General features: G+C 35.2%; 1 protein-coding gene across 2 annotated transcripts in view; it reads left to right on the forward strand.

Moving 5' to 3' along the window:
- SPECC1L (sperm antigen with calponin homology and coiled-coil domains 1 like) overlaps window positions 1-19372 on the forward strand; it is a 73099-nt gene that overhangs the window by 40682 nt on the left and 13045 nt on the right. For both annotated transcript variants that reach the window (XM_054843844.1, XM_054843845.1), the window contains exons 10-13: window positions 2515-2605; window positions 4511-4594; window positions 6446-6602; window positions 10162-10264. In XM_054843844.1, coding sequence (XP_054699819.1) covers window positions 2515-2605; window positions 4511-4594; window positions 6446-6602; window positions 10162-10264 — 435 coding nt within the window. The remainder of the gene's footprint in view (window positions 1-2514; window positions 2606-4510; window positions 4595-6445; window positions 6603-10161; window positions 10265-19372) is intronic.

Below are 19372 nucleotides of genomic sequence, written 5' to 3' on the forward strand. Positions count from 1 at the left end.
ACTCTCTGAACAATTTTCTTTATAACCTCATCAAATGTAGTCCTTAAAGTTTCTAGCATTTTCTTCTGCTAGACCTCAATGTAGAATGAATAAGAGGAGGATCACAGATTGCAAAGCATCTTTAGTAATTTCTATCCCATTAGCGGGCTTCATGAATAGCCTCAAAAGCATGCGATTCCTCTGAACTATTGATCCTTTCATTTAGTGTTGATGAGTTTGAACACTAGTGTAAATGACAAATGGCGTTTAGCAATTAAGCGAGTTTTAGGATGTATTTCTGATTGTAGAAAAAAAGGTATTTATAAAGGGATTGGTAAGATCCATACGTGTTTGGACATCAGATGTGTTTTGTTTTGTAAGTGAAATGAGGATCTGCAGATTAGGCAAAAGCTCAGTGAAGCAGAAAGTTTCTAACACTTGTCATGTGTTTCAGAAAAAATTATTCTCCAAGAGACTTGTACACTAGTATTACATAGATATTGCCAAGTGGAACTAGATAAATATTAGTTGGTTCATTTTCCTCTAATATGCTGTGTGTTAGTCACTACGTTACTACTGGTAGTTGTAATAGTAAGGTATGTAATAAGGAACTAGCAACAGTGAAAGTAAGCCCTGACTGCAGTGTCAACAGGAGTAAAAAGACAAACAGTTCATTTTATAACAAGGAGACAAGACCAGTACACAGTAAGTTATCAGTTGAGTAATAAGACCACTTTCTGACAATATCCGTAAAGGATGTTTGTTTTAAAGTGATATCTGGAAGCTGAGAAAGTGATAAAGGTATATGATTATCCAGCACTGTGCCTGCTCTGTACATACCTTTGTTTCCTGTTGCTATGCTGTTTTTGTAATGACAATCCCAAAGCTAGACAAAATGACAAAATGTTTTTCTTTTAACCTCGTTATCTAACTCTATTCTAGTGGTTTCCTTTTTTGGGGGGGGAGCCTCTCACCTTGATAGCATCCTTGTCCCTTATTTAAAAAAAAAATTCCTGAGTGGGTGAAGTGTACTTGAAATTTAATGTGTTTGAAATACCAGTTCTTATGAGAATCTGTTGTAGTCACTTTCATCTGCATGTTTAAAGGAATAATCTTTGTATTGTACATGCAGGACTTACGATATATAAAGCGATGAAATTCTTCATGCTATATTTTGGAGTTAGATTCTTAGATGGTTGGCAACTGTTTTCTCCATTTGATTTCTAGCCCAAAAGTGTAACTGTAGTTTGACTCTAAATGATTAATAGGCAGCCCTGTAATTCTGCCTGTGCTACAGGATGCTGCAAAGTATATACTGTTAACTTTTTTAATCACAATTTTGGATTTGTCTGTCTTGCCTACATGATTTGGCATGAGAAACATCTGACCTTTATTATCTTACGAACATAAGGCTCATTTAACTTTCTCATCTAATCTTGGGCCAGATGGAGAGCTGAAAGAATTTTCAGGATAAACACATTACTGGACTGATTGTGATTAAATATAGTAATCTAATAGAAAGGACAGGGTGAATAAAGAATGTACTATAATTTGCAATAGGATCTCTGAAATAATTAATTTCTAAAAGAGATAATTGTCGATGGTCTTCCCTGAGTCTTCAGCAACTGAATATGAGTTTCAGTAAGTGTACGGGTAATTATTGCACAGTACAGTTCATTTCTGTGATACTAAAATACTTATTTCAGTGCTATCCAGTGGTTAATTATTGTGTGCAAGACTTAACACATGTGATCATGTGCGCATAGTTCAAGCTGATAGAAGCCATGCATTGCTAAATATTTTAGGTAAAACTTGAAAAAATTCATTTCATAGCTAGTTTAGAGCGGAACAGAAATTAAAGTGAACTTAGAAAGAAAATACATTTGTATTTTACTATCTGTTTGACAAATACTTAACAAAATGTCTCTTAGTTGTTCACAGAGCATCTCAGTTAAATAGGTGGTAACAAAAGCTCTTGACATTCTGAATAAAAAACAGATTTTCAGTAAGGTTTTTCTTAGCAAAGGGTAGTTTATGTCACTACACCCAATACGCCTTTATCCTAACTTTCCAGGAAAAGCCACAAAGCTGTAAAGGCATATGTTAATAACACAAATCAAGCACTGAAATCTTGGCTACGTGTAGGAGGTTGTATTAGTTTAAGTAAATGCATCAAGTTTAACAAGAACAGGTTTGTACAAACAAAATATAAATGAAGGTGAAAATTAATGCAAAAACTGCGAGAGAACTCACAACCTTAATTTGCAACATTGGTTTGAGGAGCAGGTTTAAGTTCGAAGACATAAATATTACAGTATCAATGCATAGTGTGTGTATATACATTCAGATTGACAAAAAACAACATGTAAAGAGGACACCCTTTTACACTAAGTATTTTTAAAGGTCCTTTTATATTTTTTTAGTTATTTTAAATCAGTAATAATGTCATATCTAAGTTTCTAAAACTGATTCTGCAGTTCCGTATTTGTTTTTTACCTTCAGATTCTGTTTGACACAAGTATTTTTCCATTTCAGAGGCATTCTATAAGTGGACCAATCTCAGCTTCAAAACCTCTTGCTACGCTTACAGACAAAAGACCAAGCTATGCTGAAATCCCTGTTCAAGGTATTGATCCAAGTTCATTTAAACTTTGTTTTTAGCAATGCTGTTAATACTTTTATTGTATTTCATATTGTTTATTATCCAAAGTATTATCATATTATATAATTTTTATTACCATAATATTTTCATAGAATCATAGAATATTTCAAGTTCAAGTTTTTATTACATCATACATGGCGGCATATCATAAAGAATTTTTTTGAGTTTTTAACAAAACCATGATTGCATCCTGATATATTGGCATTATTCTGAGAGTTTTTAGTGTGTGCATAACTGAGATCACTTGCAAAATCAAGACAAGTTGATTTCAGGGTCATGTCTTGCAGATGTCTTCCAGATATTAAAAATACACACCTCTGGGGTTACATTATGTATGCTGTGGTTGGTTTTGTTGGCTTTTTTCCCCCCAAAATGAAACAAGATGATGGTTGGCATTGTATTGCATGTGAAGAATAAAATATAAACTCATTAAGTATTGAATCTTCAGAAGCCAGATGAAAAAATTGAATGGAATGAAATTGAGTGTTGATTTATCTGTTTCCCAATATTCCCCTGTTCTGTGAACTTTGTTTTGTCTCTCAAAACACTGTTCACAATGTGCTCTTCCTGTGAGAATGAATGGCTATCATGTGTTGGGTGTAACTCTCTGATTTATGCCTGCTTTAGGGGTTGGGTTTTTGTAGATGTTTCTCAAGATAATCCCCATATGACTCCAGGCTGAATATTTCCTCTCAATTTGGTATTCCTGAGGTCTGATGCTTTATAAAGGGTGGTTGTTTTGGGGGTTTGTTTTTTTGGGTTTTTTTTGGGGTAGTACTTCATAATAGTCTTTATGTGCCAGATTTCCTTCTTGCTTTTGTTGAATGCATATTGAGGTTATTTGTACAATGCAGCTGGAGTTTTAATTTTAGAAACTGATATTTTTAGGAATATTGAAATGCCTTTCCAAGAAGATAGTTTAGGATTCTTTAATTGTTACAGAGTTCATGGGTAGACATAAGCTTAAACACAAAGTGAGTGGCATGCTTTATATAGTTTTTGTGTTTTTATTATAGTCAGTTAATGCAGGAGCAGGACTGCATTAAAATAGAGAATGTGCCAGATAGAATTCCTGTTTACAACCACATATATTTTTGAAATATCTCTGTAGCAATTTGTTTCTTATGTCATATTTTTGACTAATGAATGGAGTCTCACTTTTTTTATCCTCATTCTTGATTTTCATGGGGGGGTTGTATTCAAATTACTGCCTTCTTAGTGTTTCTACATAGGAGTATGTAAACCTTTTGTTTGCAGTCTAAAGTTTTTATTTGAAGGAATATTTCTTCAATAATAGGAAATAGTTTTGATTTGATGCCACGGAAAATGAATTTTGTTGTAGTTTGATTTTACTCATTGACAGTAAGCAGAACTAATCTTTCCCTACAATATGTAAAGGCACCTTTTTGACTTCACTGCATGGGGGAGGAAAAAAACCAACCATGTTTTTATTTAAAACATTAAAAAACCCAACAAACCAAAGGGGAAAAAAAAGTCACACAAGGGACAAAACAATCTGCTTTACCAATTCACATTGTGAATGCCATATTGAATACTTTTGGTCATGTGCTAAATGGAGATTCCTTGCTCATCCTTTTGGTTTAACAACTCATTTTTATAGACCAGGGCAAGTGGGTTAGTAAGAAGCCTTAGGGAAAAAGGATCAAGAAGGTCATGAGGTATTCATGGTGATCTTTATTGGTAATGAACAAACTTAGGCCTTCTCTTTGATACAGATAAAATCAGTTGCTCTCACTGAACCAGCCAAACTCAGGCACTGGTAGACAATATTCATGACTCATACTTAAATGTCTTATATTTCACTGGAATCTTCGTTAATGATGTTCTCTCTTCTTTTTCTTTGTCCAGAACATTTGTTGAGAACATCTTCTACCAGCAGGCCAGCGTCTTTGCCAAGAGTACCTGCTATGGAAAGTGCCAAATCTATTTCTGGTAATACCACGTTTTTTAGGTTATTAGTAAAATGAGGAACTCTCATTTCAACACTGTACTTACATACATACTTTACTTTTTCAGGAGAAAACTTTTGGTCTTTAGACCATCGAGCTCTTGTCAAAAACCCCCCTCTATTTGGATATTTGGAATAGCTTATTTTTCAGTGTTCAAGTTTTCTATTGAAATATTTGGGGAAAGAAACTAAAATCCAATGCTAAAATAATATTCCATTTTACTGTATCAAGTGGAACTGAAGAGATTTTTTTTTTTAATTGCTCGTCTCCTTATTGTTCTACATATGACTTGCACCAACATACCAGATGGATGAATATGAATCATGCATGTAACAGTTGACTCTTTTGTCACCTTTCCTTGTATTACAAATAATTTTGATGTGCAAGGTATATGTGAGGAAAGAAACTGTTCCTGGCTGTTACCTTGTACTGCTTGGATGTAGGATTTTTTTGATTTTATTTTTAAGTGAATGAGGCAGAGGAGCATATTATTCTTCTCTAAACAATTCCATTTTTGTTTGTGGAAAGAATTATTTTTCAATGGTTTAAAATAGGAGATTTTTTTCTTTTTAGCTAACAAATGCATCATTATATGCATTATCTAATGCATATAAATATTTTCACATATTACCTAGCGAAACTTCTATCCATTCTGTAGGACAAAAGAATGTTTGAATCATTTTAAAATAGTCCATTTTGTGACTGGCATAACCTACAAATATTTTTCAGTATTACTTGTAGTGGTTGCTGCACATTGGATGTTAACTTTGTTTTTTTAAAAATAGAGTTGCTAAATAGAAGTTTATGTAGAGTGTTAGTTTACTATCAAGCTTATATCTCTGTATCAGCAAGGGCTTCTAAAAATTAATCTTTAAGATTTATATTATAAATAGCGTGATACTGTGAAGATGGTACTTTCTATAAACCAGGCAGAATTAGTTTGAGATAAATATTTTTTAAACACACCTATATTTGAGTAAATGGTTTCAAGAAGAAAATGTGTTTGATTTCACCTAAAAAAAAAAAATTAATCCACCCAGAAGTATTTTTTCCCAACTTCTTGTGTCTAGTATTTATAAACTAATGTACTTGCCCTAAGTCATTAGAAAAGGTCTCTGATATACGTGGAGAGTTATATCTTTGATTTGCACAAACATAAACAGTGGTGACTATTTGGATAGAAAAGGCAAACGTCATACTTTTAACTGGAAACTCTTCCATGCAGAGAAAACATAACCATTCCAAATTTGTTTTTACAGAGTATAATGCTTGTGCTTTCATTGGGAAGAAAAACTGTTTGTCCTTTGATAAAATGAAGGAAGCTCTATGGAATGTGGCTGAATGGTCTCAGTTCAATCTTTGATTTGCTTGCTGGCAATACTTAATTAATGTCCAGAGCATCACATACATGCCAATTCTTGGTTAAATTTGAGTGGAAATAAAACAGCTGTCATCTCTAAACTGTTTTCGATTTTCTTTTTTCTTGACTACTTGAAGCTTAGCAACGTAACTACATGGACCAAATAAAATTAAATGGTTTGTTGTTAAAATTCCTTCTCATTCATAAAATCCTTCAAATGGAAGTAGCAATATTCCATTAAGATGTATAAATCAGATTTTCTTTGCTTCAAGATACAGTCTTGATCGTAAATGTTGATAGTGCAATCTAAATCCTTGATACTTCCTAAGTGGAAAGTATCAAGAAAAATGTTGAAGCCTAGTATTATATATGGGTTTCCATGCATGGTTTCTGAATTAATGCTTGTCAGAGAGAATGAGTTTAAAAGTTTTCATGTTTGCAAATTAATAAATATATGGACATTTTCTCACTTAGTCTCTCGAAGAAGTAGTGAAGAAATCAAACGGGATATCAGTGCACCTGATGGAGCATCTCCAGCATCTCTCATGGCAATGGGTACCACCTCACCACAGCTGTCACTCTCATCTTCTCCTACAGCATCAGTCACTCCTACAACCAGAAGTCGAATACGGTAAAACCCCTTTTTTGTGCCGCACTGAAACGTGTTAATTTCATAGCTATCTCTCTGCGTATATCTAGTATATCATATTGGCACTAAGACTGCAGGCTCTACTGCCACCCATGCAATAGCAATCTTCAATAATCTTTGAGAGCTTCAGAAAGTGTTTTCTGCAGCTCAGCATATGTTTTAAAAGTTAGACCACAAGTTAGGGTTTTTAGAGCTTATGAAGTTAATACTAAAACTTTATGCTCCACTAGAAAACCAAGGTAAGTCATGTCACTAAATAATAGCATCATATCAGTTCAAAATACCATGAAGCCAAATTCAAGAAATGAGCTTAGGGCCTGTTGAACAAATCTTGCAGAGTGGCTTGGACCCAGGGAGACCGCATGAAAAACCTTAACTTTTGTAATCATAGCCGGAGACAAAAAGCAGCATGACTAGGTTTTAATTCCAGACACTGCCAAGTCTTCTAAATAGCCATGAGTGAATGGGCCTGGCTTATTTGTCCCACAGATGAAATAATAATGCAAGTCTAAGTAACAAATGGCCAGGCAACCTCCTTTCATTAGTAAGATAAAAAGATAAGTCTATGATAAATTTAAAGCTTTTCCTATCTGTAGTGTTATCAGTCAGAGGACTTCAAAGTATTTAAGCCTCATGTTATGCAAGTGAAGTATGTACTTAGCCCTGCTTCGTAGATTGGGAAACTGGCAGACAAAGGTTAAATGACTTTCTCAGGACCATTTAAAACAGAGCTTCCTGACAGAGCTTTTGTACAGCAGAAATATTCAACCCCTAATTACAATTGCAATATGTAATAATGACATTATAAGATTGTGGTGTTATTTACAGCTGTGGGTGCTGTTGAAAATTATTTCCCTGAAATCAGCTGAGGTATGCCTCAGTGCTGGTCTCCTTTCATTGTGCAGGAATTAAACTGAGTTTGGATCTGTGGGTACTTTACCAGCAGCAATTAATATTGTGTGCGCTAGCACCTAAATTTAAACCGAATATATCCAGAAATAAAAAATAAGACTAAAACACCCATATATGAACTTTGAACTGGTAATCTATGAAATTGCATTGATCGCAGCCTGCGGTCAGTAGCAAATAGTGTGGCATTTCATGGTAAAACTGTACAGTTATAATTATGATGCCGTTGCTATGCCGCCCGAGCATTGACTGCAGTGCTAAGCACTACAAGACACAGCAGGGGAATCTGCAGCAGTGGGTGTGCGGTGATGAGCACACTCTTTGGAACTGTTCTCAGAATGTCACTGCTGGACTTCAGTTTGTTATGTGATCAGGTTTCTTGTTTTTCCCCTACCTTTTTCTGAAAGTTGTTGTAAAATAAGCAGTTATTGCTGTAGTTCACCAAAACAAATACTTGCAGCTTACTGTTCCCTGTTCTAGTTGAAACTTCATTGTCTCTTTGACTTGGAATACAGTTGACCTAATATACTAACTTGTAAGATTTATATGTCAAACCATTTCTCATTGTCTCCATACAACTTAAGCTAATTTATTTTCTTCAGCACTGTTTTCATAACTGTGAGAACCTGATATAAACCGTGTGCTCTTACTGGAATTTGAGAACAGGCTGTACAGCTCCCTCATGGCTAAACAGTATGTTTAGCGTAAAGAGAGGGAGCTTTTAATTTGAGTTCTCGTATGGTGTCCCATATCTCTGTTCTAAAGTTCTCGTAGTGTTGCATAATCTTCGTTGTAGATTGAATATACAATCCCATTGTTATTTGTTTCAATCACCAATGAAAAAAATACACCAGTTTGGGTTGTTGAGATAGGTACTAATGTACGAACTGAAGTACAAAATTTCTTGAAGCATCGTTCTGGCTGTGTGTTACCTACAAAGTTTAGATACAGTAACCTATTCAGGTAATTTATTTCATATTTAAAATAACACAATTAGCAACTTCCTTGTCGTGTTAAATCTTCTGAGATTAGCAGTTAGTTTTGAAGGCTCATACTGCTATCTTTCATGCTGAAAGGCACTTACTGCTTCCTGTTTATTGTTCTGCTGTGCATATATTTTCATGGATGTTTCAAATGCCACCACCGATATCTCTTTCTAAGCAACTTTGAGATCTTGCCATCTGTATTTGTGAAGACCGGCCAAACAAATTGCAATACATATACTTAAGATTAGTGCCTTAGAACATTTCGTTGTATGTTGGCATATTTTCTCTTCTTTTATGGGGTGAGTGACAGATGCTGATACGTAGAGCAGTCTCTGGTGATCTGTTGGTAGCATACGTGCATATAGAAATCCACATTCCCTGGATGCTTTCTTTTCCCCTAGCAGGTCCTGGAGAATTGCTACCTGTAAATCTGCAGCAAAGAATCCACTGAACATACAATGTATTTCCACCCTCCACCCCTCTTTCCAGTCACCAAATGGATTTTAAAGAACAAAGAGTTAAAGATTTGAGAGTGAATGTATACAATATGTATGTCTTTTGGAAATATCCAAAAGGAGTAACTTAAGGTATCATCTTTGTGGATGTTGTAAGAATCTTGCTTACATCTGCATAGAAATCTTTAAAAAATGGCAGATGAGGAAATCTTTGTAGTATGGACTCACTGATAGCTATCTTATTTTAATTTTCCAAATGGAAATTATTAAAAATAAGAACAACTGCTGGTACACTTTATGTCTAGTAACTAAGCTCCATAATGGTGTAATACCTGGTCTTTTTGTCAGAGACTGTTCATTAGAGTATCTATAGAAATTCTGATTCACGTAACTAGGCCATTATAGAAGTATTAACCTCTATAATATCTATTTTTTTAATCTAAGCACTTATTTCTGAAGCCTGGTAAATAAATGTCTGTAATGTAAGACTCATGTGAAAAACTGGCCAACATGGATATGATTGTTCTTTTCTTCCCCGATCTTTCTTTAAAGAAAAAATGACTTACGATAGCTTGAGAGACTGGAAGTGAAATTAATTGATAGCTTTTACTGGTAATTGAACATTCTTACTTCAAAAAAAGTGAATCGTTATTGTGTCAGTATATCAAATGACATATCAACCCTGTTAGATCTCCCCCCTCTTTTTTAAGAACTCTAGATCTTAGGCAAATGTTCTGTTAATAACGGCATGCTGCTAACATGGAAATGTGTTGTTTCAAGGTGACATTTGTAATCAGCCATGAGATGCAAAAGAGATAGCATCAGTTTATTCTCTTTCTAAATACAAAATAAAGTCACTTGAGGTAGCTTAATGGTTCAAGCTGAAACTGACCGTGTTGTGAGTTTAATTTTCTGAATTCTTAGAAAAAAATATCATTGAGGTTGAAAGACTAGGGAAAAAAAGTTTCATTTAAAGGACAAATAATGATTTGCTAATGAAAGAATTACTCCAAAATAACTCTAAAGTCTCTGCAGATATTTCTGTCTATTCTATTTTTCAGTCAGTAGTGCTGTACCCTACTACATTCACTGTAACAATAATTTGTCCTTTTTTTTAAGGTTTTACAACATGTATTTCTGTTGCAAAAGATAAGTTACAAGCTCTAAGTTGCACTTCTGCCTTGTTCCTAGGGAAGAGAGGAAAGATCCCTTGTCTGCCCTAGCAAGAGAATATGGAGGATCCAAGAGAAATGCCTTGCTGAAGTGGTGCCAGAAAAAAACAGAAGGATATCAGGTAACTGTTGAGCTGTTTAATGTAGCATACTTCTGGCTGCAGCACATTAGAATCTGCCAATGGCATAAACCAGGCTGCTCCACAGTTGACTGCATAGATTGCAATGGCACTGGTATGTACTGTACTCTCTGCTCGGAACACATGCTACAAGTCCTAACCTAACTAACATTAATAGCTCTTTAGTCGCTTTCCTCCATGTCGATAATAGCTTTTTTCTTAAGGGGGCAGCTGACCTTCTCTTGAGGCACTTTAAAACAGCCCTTTACAGATTGCATTTTTGAAACTGTAACTGAAACTTCAGTAACTTAAGGTTTAATTTAATGTTTCCCAAATGCAGTTAGAATACTATTTCTTGGATTTCAGAGATTTTTTTTTTTTTTTTTTTTGATGGGTAATTAGTGTAGGGGGTTTCTGGACCTTTCAATGCACTCCCATTTAGTGTCTATTTAGGGACAGTTTGTTTTGTGAAGGTTGCATTGTCTGGATTTTGAACTTGGCTTTCTACTGCAGTTCCAGACTTTTTTTTTTTTTCAGTTAGTCCAAATGTTGTCAGAAGCCAAAAGAACTAACAAGATAACTATCCATAGTTCTCCTGATTACATTATTTTTTCAAAAGAATAGTGGCTTCAGCAAACTAAACCAGGATGTTAATAGTCTGACCATGATGTATTTGTTTGGTTAACTTGTATTGAAAGTGTTTGGAGTTCCCAACACAATCCTCAGTTTAAGAACTTTACTCTTTCCATGACTTGAGACTCACAATGCAGGAGGAAGTTGAGAGCCGCATAACAGGATGATCGCCCATCCATAGGAAAAGTCGTCTTTCAGTACAATGGACAGGCTTGTGATATAAGCCCTCCCCCCTCTTCCTGTGGCACATCTAGTACTAAACTGTGCTATTTCTGAGGATAAGCTTCTTTGTGGAAAGAGCCTTTCTCCTTCCCCACATTTTAAAAAAGGCAGGATGTTATATTTCTTTGTAAATCCTCTAAAACTGAATGCAAAAATATTTTCCCATGTTGTCTTGAAAGATGAATTTGACAGCTTCCTTATCTGGTTAGAAAAAGTAATAGAAAGTATTCCAAACTTTTCATTCTATAGTTGTGTGCACATGCAAGAGCATGCTTTTGTTTATATAGATTGCTCCTTATAATTACTTGAGTTCTATAAACACTAGGTAGAAGACTATGTTTTTAAGACTTACTGTACTTGCTTCAACAACTGTAATATGGTTCTCCACTTGTGTTGCTACTGAGAAATCATAGCATATAGCATCTGTAGAACCAATGCATGCCTCCTTCCAAAAAAGTAGAATAATAGCAGGAGGTTATATTAAGACGTTCTGCTCCAAAACCGAACTCTTACATTACGCACACTGATTTTTCATTTCTTTGTTGTACAGAATTTGCTTATTTTTAGCATCCTCTGAAATTCAATTCTAATTGAACACCATGTTAGTCGTGTTCTAATGTTTTAAACATATCTAGCATTGTATTTGTTGTAAATAGTGCTTATCCAGCTTTCTGGTGTTTCAACAATGTTATCAATGCCAGATAAGGATTTTATTTAATTAATTAATTAATTATTTTTAAATTTAAGCTTCACTTAGTTTTAATTTAAATTTAAAACATTGTGGATTCAAAACTGACAAGCATTAAACAAGCATCAGAATAATTAACATCTCCCTTCTTCATGCAGCCTACTTAAAGTACTCTAGCTCTCTTCCTTCTTCCCTGTCACCGAAATATTGACAGGGTACCTTTTCTTATCTCCAGCTCCTCCTTATACTCTGCCACGATTCTTTTTTATCCCCAGCATTTCCCATCATTATAACTTCTACTTTGCTTCTATATCACTGTTTGCTTTTGTTTGGTTTAGCACCTGGGCAAGAGCCAGCATGTGCTTTTTAGAGCTACCTGCACGCTGACTGACCAGCCGTCTTGTTTGTCTCAATTTGTTTCTAATGCAAAATCTAATTAAACTACCAATATTTAAGTAAAACTCAGCCCTCTAAGCCAGTGTTTTTCAAGTATGCCTTTGCCAACATGGAAAGATGTGCTTACTTCTTCATTGGTTACCAACAACAATCACTTTTTTGGTCTTGTTTTTTCCCCCTCACCTGGAGGTGATGTCTAACAGCTGTAGTTTTTTATGCATACATAAATACTTACAGAAAATTATTTCAGCTGTTGGTGTTTCATAGAGAAGATGAAACCATGCACACTGAGTTAAAGCCCCATTTCTAACAGAGCCATGTTTGCTCCTGGCATTGCTTTACCTCTCATTTCTGGGATTATATTTTGCACTGGATATTGGAGAAAAGGTGAATTTCTGATTTATACATGGACTAATAAATATTAAACACACAAGTAGCCACATAAAAATCTTAATTTCAAAAATTTTCTTTAAAGTGTACAGAGGTGAGCTGCCAGTGGCTTGAAAAGTTATAAACAAGATATGATGTAGTTGCCTTTCCCTTATTAATGAGCAGCAGCATAGGATTGAATGTTATTCTCTTTAGAGGCCAGCTGTAGTTCTCAAGCTGCTTTTTATTCCATGTGTTGAAAACACTAAAGAAAAAAAAAAAGCACCAGCGCACCAGGGTCTGTACTGTTTCACAAAGAGAAGTTTCCTTTATTAACATGATATTTGTGGAGAATACAGTACTACTAAATTGCTTGCTACAACTAGTATTTTTTTTTTGTCTGCTCAAATAAAATGGAAGAAATTAATAACTTCTGCTGTCCTATCCCCTCTAGGAAAGTACTTTCAAGCTTTTGATTAAAAGTCTTGAGTATCTCTGTTTTAGAAGCTTGAAATTTTGTGAATGCTAATTAATTTAAAAATGACAGTGTGGTGAAGCTCTAATTTTAGCCCATTATAGGGGAACAATTTTATTTAAAGCCCTTCACACACATTCACAGACATTTACGCCAAACTGCTCTTTCTACCTCCTGACAAATACATAGTTCCACGTAGCAGAATTTCTAAAGGAATCTTAAGACTTTCTCTTTTGTGAATGCATTATGAAAAACAAGCTGATACCTAACCCTGTTAAAGAACTATAATAAATTACTTCATTGTACAGTTTTCTTAATTTATTCAAGCAAATTTGGAAGGGAATAAATGAATAGATTTCTTGATATGTAGTGCGAAACAATATTTAACTGTGTCCAAATCTGGTATTTTTGATAGAGTACCTCAATAAAAAAATAAGGTTAAAATAGCCAATGAAAACAAGAGAAATTCTTGCTGATGTAAAAAACTGTATGGCTTTTTCTCTTACTATACTGTTGTTTTTAATATACATGCTGTCTGAATGTTGTTTGCGAGCAGAATTTCTCCTTGAAGCTTAGGTTTGGAGAGTGGTGATCTGCAGAAGGTCATTGCAGAACTAACAGCAGGCAGGTTCTGTATTAACTTTCATCTAGAGCCTGTTCAGTCTAGACAGTATTGCACTCACTAAGTTACTGAGTTTAATTATATTCAGGGCTGAACAGATCCCTAAGCCATGAAAGAGGAGAGTTGCTCTCTTAAGATAAGGGGGTTTTTTTAATCATTTAGATAAAAGAGGAACAAATCACCTTTCTTTTTTAGATGAACAGGCACAAAATACTTGAAATTTGATCATGTGTTAGCTTTACTCAGGATCCGACATACTGATTCAGAGTACAGCACCAAGTGCTGTATTTTCCAGAGAGAAGAGAATCCTCCTGGCTTCTCTAAAATATGTGCAGTATCGTAAACCTGTCAGAAATTCCAGGTATCTTCAAAGCATAAAGTAATCCCATCCAGCTGTTATGGAGCATTCACCCTAGCTGGAACACAGCTACTTTCATTTTGAGTACATAACTAATAAAAGTCCAAAAAAGGATGTGAGCATGCATGTTTCATGGTAAGAAGGGGACCAATGAACAGGATACACACATCCTTACCCATTCTTATCTACAGCAATATTTCAATTTATTTTCCATTTCTTGTCAGCATTGAGAGAGAATTCACTTTCAGAAATCTGACACCAAAAAAGCAAATGTCACAAGATAGCAGCAAGAATAGACTAAATTTTTTTTAACCTTTTTTTAAGCTTTCCACGCTTCCTAATTACAGATACACTGGAAGAACTCCTTAATGTAGCCTTGTAGTATCTGTCCTCTAATTCATGCAATGCTACTTTTTCTGGAAAGACCACCTAGTTTCTACCTCCTATACAGATCAAAGCTACATGTCTTACAAAAAAATTAGAAGTTACTATCTACATGGCAGCAACAAACAGTAAAATTGTTTAGTGATGGAGCAGTGTGAGCATGAATGTATGTGTACCTAATGCTATGCTGTGAATGTACCTTGAAATCAAGCAATGCTTTCCTTTGTAGACAAGTAATAAGTGTAGAATAACAAAGCTAAAGATAAAGATGGTTTGGGGTGCTTTTTTTTTTAAACCTGTTTTATATACACGTCTCTGTCAATACTAAGCTAGATCATAGTCTACTCAAAGTATTATATTGATATTTTAAAAAAGCACAAAAGGAGGACAAGATTGTGTGTTTATGTCAGCCTGTGTTCCAGTAGTGATTCCAGGGTGTGCATGCTTTCCCCGGTGCTGTCTGGTTCATTCGTCAAAGTAGTCAGACTGCCAAAACACTTCCCTCCTTGGTTTCAGCTGTCATGCTTTAGCCAAAATGTGTTGAGTTAAGGAAGAACATGCTTCCTTTTTCTGTTTGGATTGGATTCTGATACAAGAGAAATGTCAGTTTGTTAGACTTAATTATGACAAAATTTAGAATAAATTATGAAGCTGTCCATATCTCTGTAAGTGCTTCAAATGTTAGTGTCTGAAGCTAGTATTGGTTTTCATTGTTGGTTTTTTGGGGGTTTTTTGAGAATAACTGCTCCTTTTATGGTTCTTTTTTGTGCCAGATCTGAAACATAGCATGTATTTTGTATGGAAAGAAACGTTAACAACCAGTATTTAAGGGTTTTGATGGTTTATATTTGCCACTTACTGCCTTTTCAGAAGCTGGGATTGAAGAGGCAGTAGTTGGGACTGTGTTAAGTCTATTTCAGAAATAATTTTATGTTCTCACCTACTGCCAGAAGTACTGATAGCTTCAGCTTTAATTCATGATTTGAGAATCAGTGAATCCTGATTCAATGGAGTGTGGATAGCAGTTATTTTGTAGTTTACATTTCTAATTTTTTTTAATGGATATTCCTTTCTTTTGTGTGTGTATGTGTCTTTAAAAGCTTTTAAAAGCTTTTTAATAGTAATTTTCTGCCATGGGAAGAAGCTTGCCAAAGTCTGTGCACTTCAACCTCAAATCTTGTTTTAATGGTTTAATATATTATAGTACAGAATCATATTAATGCTTTTGCTTTCTCAGCCCACTTATTTCATTAACTAATACAACAGAGACATAGACACATGTTTTCATTTTCTCCATGTCCTAACTAATTTATGAGCCAAACTGAGTTAGGATGTGGGAACCTCTCCTCCTTGTGCAGAGCGAGGGATGGAGAAATGGCTGCTATGCAATATGCTTCTCTGCTGAAACTGTAATGTACATAGTTCAGGGAGATTGAAGACAGCTGTGGATATGTCTGCTGCAGAGACAGTTAAAAGAACTTTGCTTTTAGTTTGTAACTATAAGTTAGAAACCATGGTTTCTGTAGTTGGGAGTTTTTGGTGTTTGTGGGGGTTTTTTAGCTGTGGAGGGTTTTTTGGGGCAGGAGGGGAAGAAAGTTGAATTACTGGGTTATAATAGTCAATATCTGTTTCTTGCTTTTTTTTTTTAAAAAAAAAAAAAGATATTTTCACTCATAATAGAAGACCCTCAGTTAATTTAGGATTATTACAAAAAGCATTTTCAACATTAGCACTACACTGGTTAAAAACGCTGTAAAATTGTGAATTCTAGAAAAATCATAGGTTGGGAGAGATCTTAGACTGATGTTATGCGGAGCCCTGTAAAGCATTCAGGAATGTTTCTAATGAGGGAGATTACTCCAGTTCTCTGGACAAACTATTCCAATGCTTAATTGTTTCATTGTGAAGACTTTTTTTCTTATATCCAGACAGAATTTCCCTGAAAAGAAATTGTGCCTATTGCATCTTGTCCTGTCTCCGTGTGTCCGTGTGAAGAGAGTACCTCCATCTTCTCTATAACTGCCTTTTAGGCATTGGAAGATTCTGATTACATCTCTTCTGAATCTTCTTTAGGCTGAATAAACCAAATTCCTTCAACCTTTCTTCATCTGTTAAGTTCTCCAGCCATCTAATCATCTTGGTAACTCTCTGCTGGACTCTTTTCTTTATTCTTCAATGTCTATTTTGAACTGGGGAGACCACAGCTCTATACACTATTCCAGGTGTAGGCTGACAAGGGCCCAGTAGAGTGTAAGAATTCCATCCCTCGATCTGCTGGCTGTGCTTTTAGTGGTGCAGCTCAGGATACAGCTTGCCTTCTTTACAGCAAGGATGCACTTCTGATTCATGTTCAAATCCAGTTCATTTACCCTTTAACCACTATTGTGTTTCAGCCTAAGCTGATGGATTGTTTTGTTCCTATTACATTTCAACCTTGTTTCAGGAAGAATCTTCTTACTCTTTTTTTTTTTTTTCTTCTATGTGAGTGTGAGGGCATACTCATTTTGTGGTGACTGCTCCTACTCTGTGCTTTGCAATTTAGTAGGAGCTTGAGTCATGCTTGAAATGGTTTTTGGTTATGGATCCACCACAGTGTTCCCCTACCATCTCTTCCCGCCCCTCTTTGTCATGGCTGTAGAATGAACTATAGAATTTGGTCTGTTTGATTACGTAAAATGTTACATTCTTATGCTCTGTCTCTAGAAGAGTCTTACAAATTTTTAACTCTATTTTTTGATTCCTGGTCGGAAAGTGTCTTCCACAGATCTTTTTATGACAACAGTCTGTTGCTATACTCCTTTTGTTAGAATTGCCCTTTTTTTTAACTGTCTCTCCCAAATACTAGAGGTGACTTCATGCCCATCCTAAGTATTAAACATTAATAGACAAGGACTGATAAATCTTCTCCTAGTTCACCTATGTCTAGAAAGGCTTATTCCTCATTTGACAATTTATCTGAAAGTATGTCCTTCAATTGCTTTAATACTTTGTGGTCTGAAATGGCTCGAAGAAAAATTCCGGATTAGATTCCAGAAGAATTCTCTTAATAGAGCCAATTACTTAATAAAAGCAGTAACAAAGAAGAAATTATGTCAGAGATTTTAGGCTGATGTTCTGTTTACCGTCAATTCTTTGAGAAATAAGAGCTTAATGCAAGATTGATTTCATTATACTGACCAAGCTTTTTCAAAAAACCACAAGTAGTTAAAAGCATTTGGGAAATAAAATTGTGCTGTATTTAAATGTGCCAGTTATGTGCTCAAAGCCCTACATAAAAAATTAAATTTTCAATTTAAATGACAATCTGTCCAGTTTCTAGATTTGTTTTTTAGTGTCTGACCAATATTATACTTTTTTAGTCTGAGAGGTAATAATAATTCATAATGCTCAGAGCAATTGGAAACAGAAACCAGTCCCTTTTAATTGTTTCCTTCCGTTGTATTTAGTTCAGCTTCTCTGGATACATTAAGATTCTTGGATGATGGGTTTGTTTTCTGCTTGTTGTCTTAATAATAAAAACTGGACCCTACAGGAAGATGTAGAAAAATAGGGTATTCCAAGTTATTTTTGAGAACCAACCAAACTTGTAGGTGAACTTTTTTAACTGACCTTTTTTCCAATGTTTATATTCAAAATTCAACATTCTACGGATGCTCCTAATATTTAAAGTGCAATTTTTAGTTTTTACAACTATAATGTTTAAGGGAAGGTGACTCTCTCGTTTTTGTTTCATTTACCATTTTCAGCACAACTGTATCCTGTTTTTCTTGCTCACATGTTGGGGTAAGGGAATATACTTATAAAACTACAAAAAAAAGTCTCTAGATTTTGGAGGTGAGCACTCCTCCTGGTTTTTAAATCATGTGAATTCTGTCTTCATCTTCAGTTTTCTGTATGTCTATTTTCTAGCTCATCCAGACTGTTTTGATACCTTGCAATTTCTTTCTTCATGTGTTCTGAGCCCACGTCTTCCTTTTTCATCCACAGGGTCAAACCTCAGGTGTAGGTTCTGATGATCTCAGACACATCACTAATTTTGATGAATGCATTCTTGCCTGTTGATGTCCATTCCGACTGTTGCAAAGATCACTATTCCAGCTCATTGCTTTAACAATATTGCGTTGTTTGCTTCTCCTTTCTCTGGGCTCTCTCATTTCCCACATAAGCTATTGTTCTTACTTTGAAGGCTGTGTACCCTTTCATCCCTCTTCCAGTATGGACATCTCATCTATGCTTCAGTGATACTGGTGTTCAGGCTCAAACTCTTATATTTTCAAATAAATATTGCTGTGCTTCCTCTGAAATGTGTGGAGCAACCTGGGAGAGAAAAAAAGACATTGTAAGCTCTGCGAGGCAAGGTACTATCAAATTTTATTTGTACAATGACTGACTTCAGTGGATTCTTGGTCCATGGTAAGTAGAGTATATTCTGCAATAATACCAATTCAACAGGTACTTGTTGAAACTATATCCAGAATTAAGTCACTAGATTGGAAATGTGTGTGTTAGAAACTGTTAATCAGATTCAGCAGTGCTTTGGCAGTCCTCCTTACTTTAATAAGGAATGTCATATCTATCCTTGTAGTCCTGAGTCTTAAAAATTTGTTAATGCTTTTCAGTAGCTTTAACTAGTATGATTTTTTTTTTTTCTTAATGGTTTGGCTTGATGCATGCACATATGTCTGAGCAGATCTGTGTTTAACTTACCTGTGACAATGCCAACATCTTCCTCCTCCCCTTCCCAGGTCACTTGGCCATCCTGGGGAAGGAGGGAGAATATTTCAGCCAAGGGGTGAAAACCAGGACTCAGTTTTTCTCCCTCAGTAGATTGTGTAGCAAAGGAAACATGGTCATTCATATTTGATTTTTATAACTAGCTTGCCACAGATGACTGTGACAAGAAAAAGCCCCTCTCCCTACCTTTATCCATCTTACTGATGCAGATGTTACAGGGTAGAGGGAAA

The sequence above is a fragment of the Grus americana genome, chromosome 16 (assembly GCF_028858705.1).
Source record: "Grus americana isolate bGruAme1 chromosome 16, bGruAme1.mat, whole genome shotgun sequence".
Lineage (NCBI taxonomy): Eukaryota > Metazoa > Chordata > Aves > Gruiformes > Gruidae > Grus > Grus americana.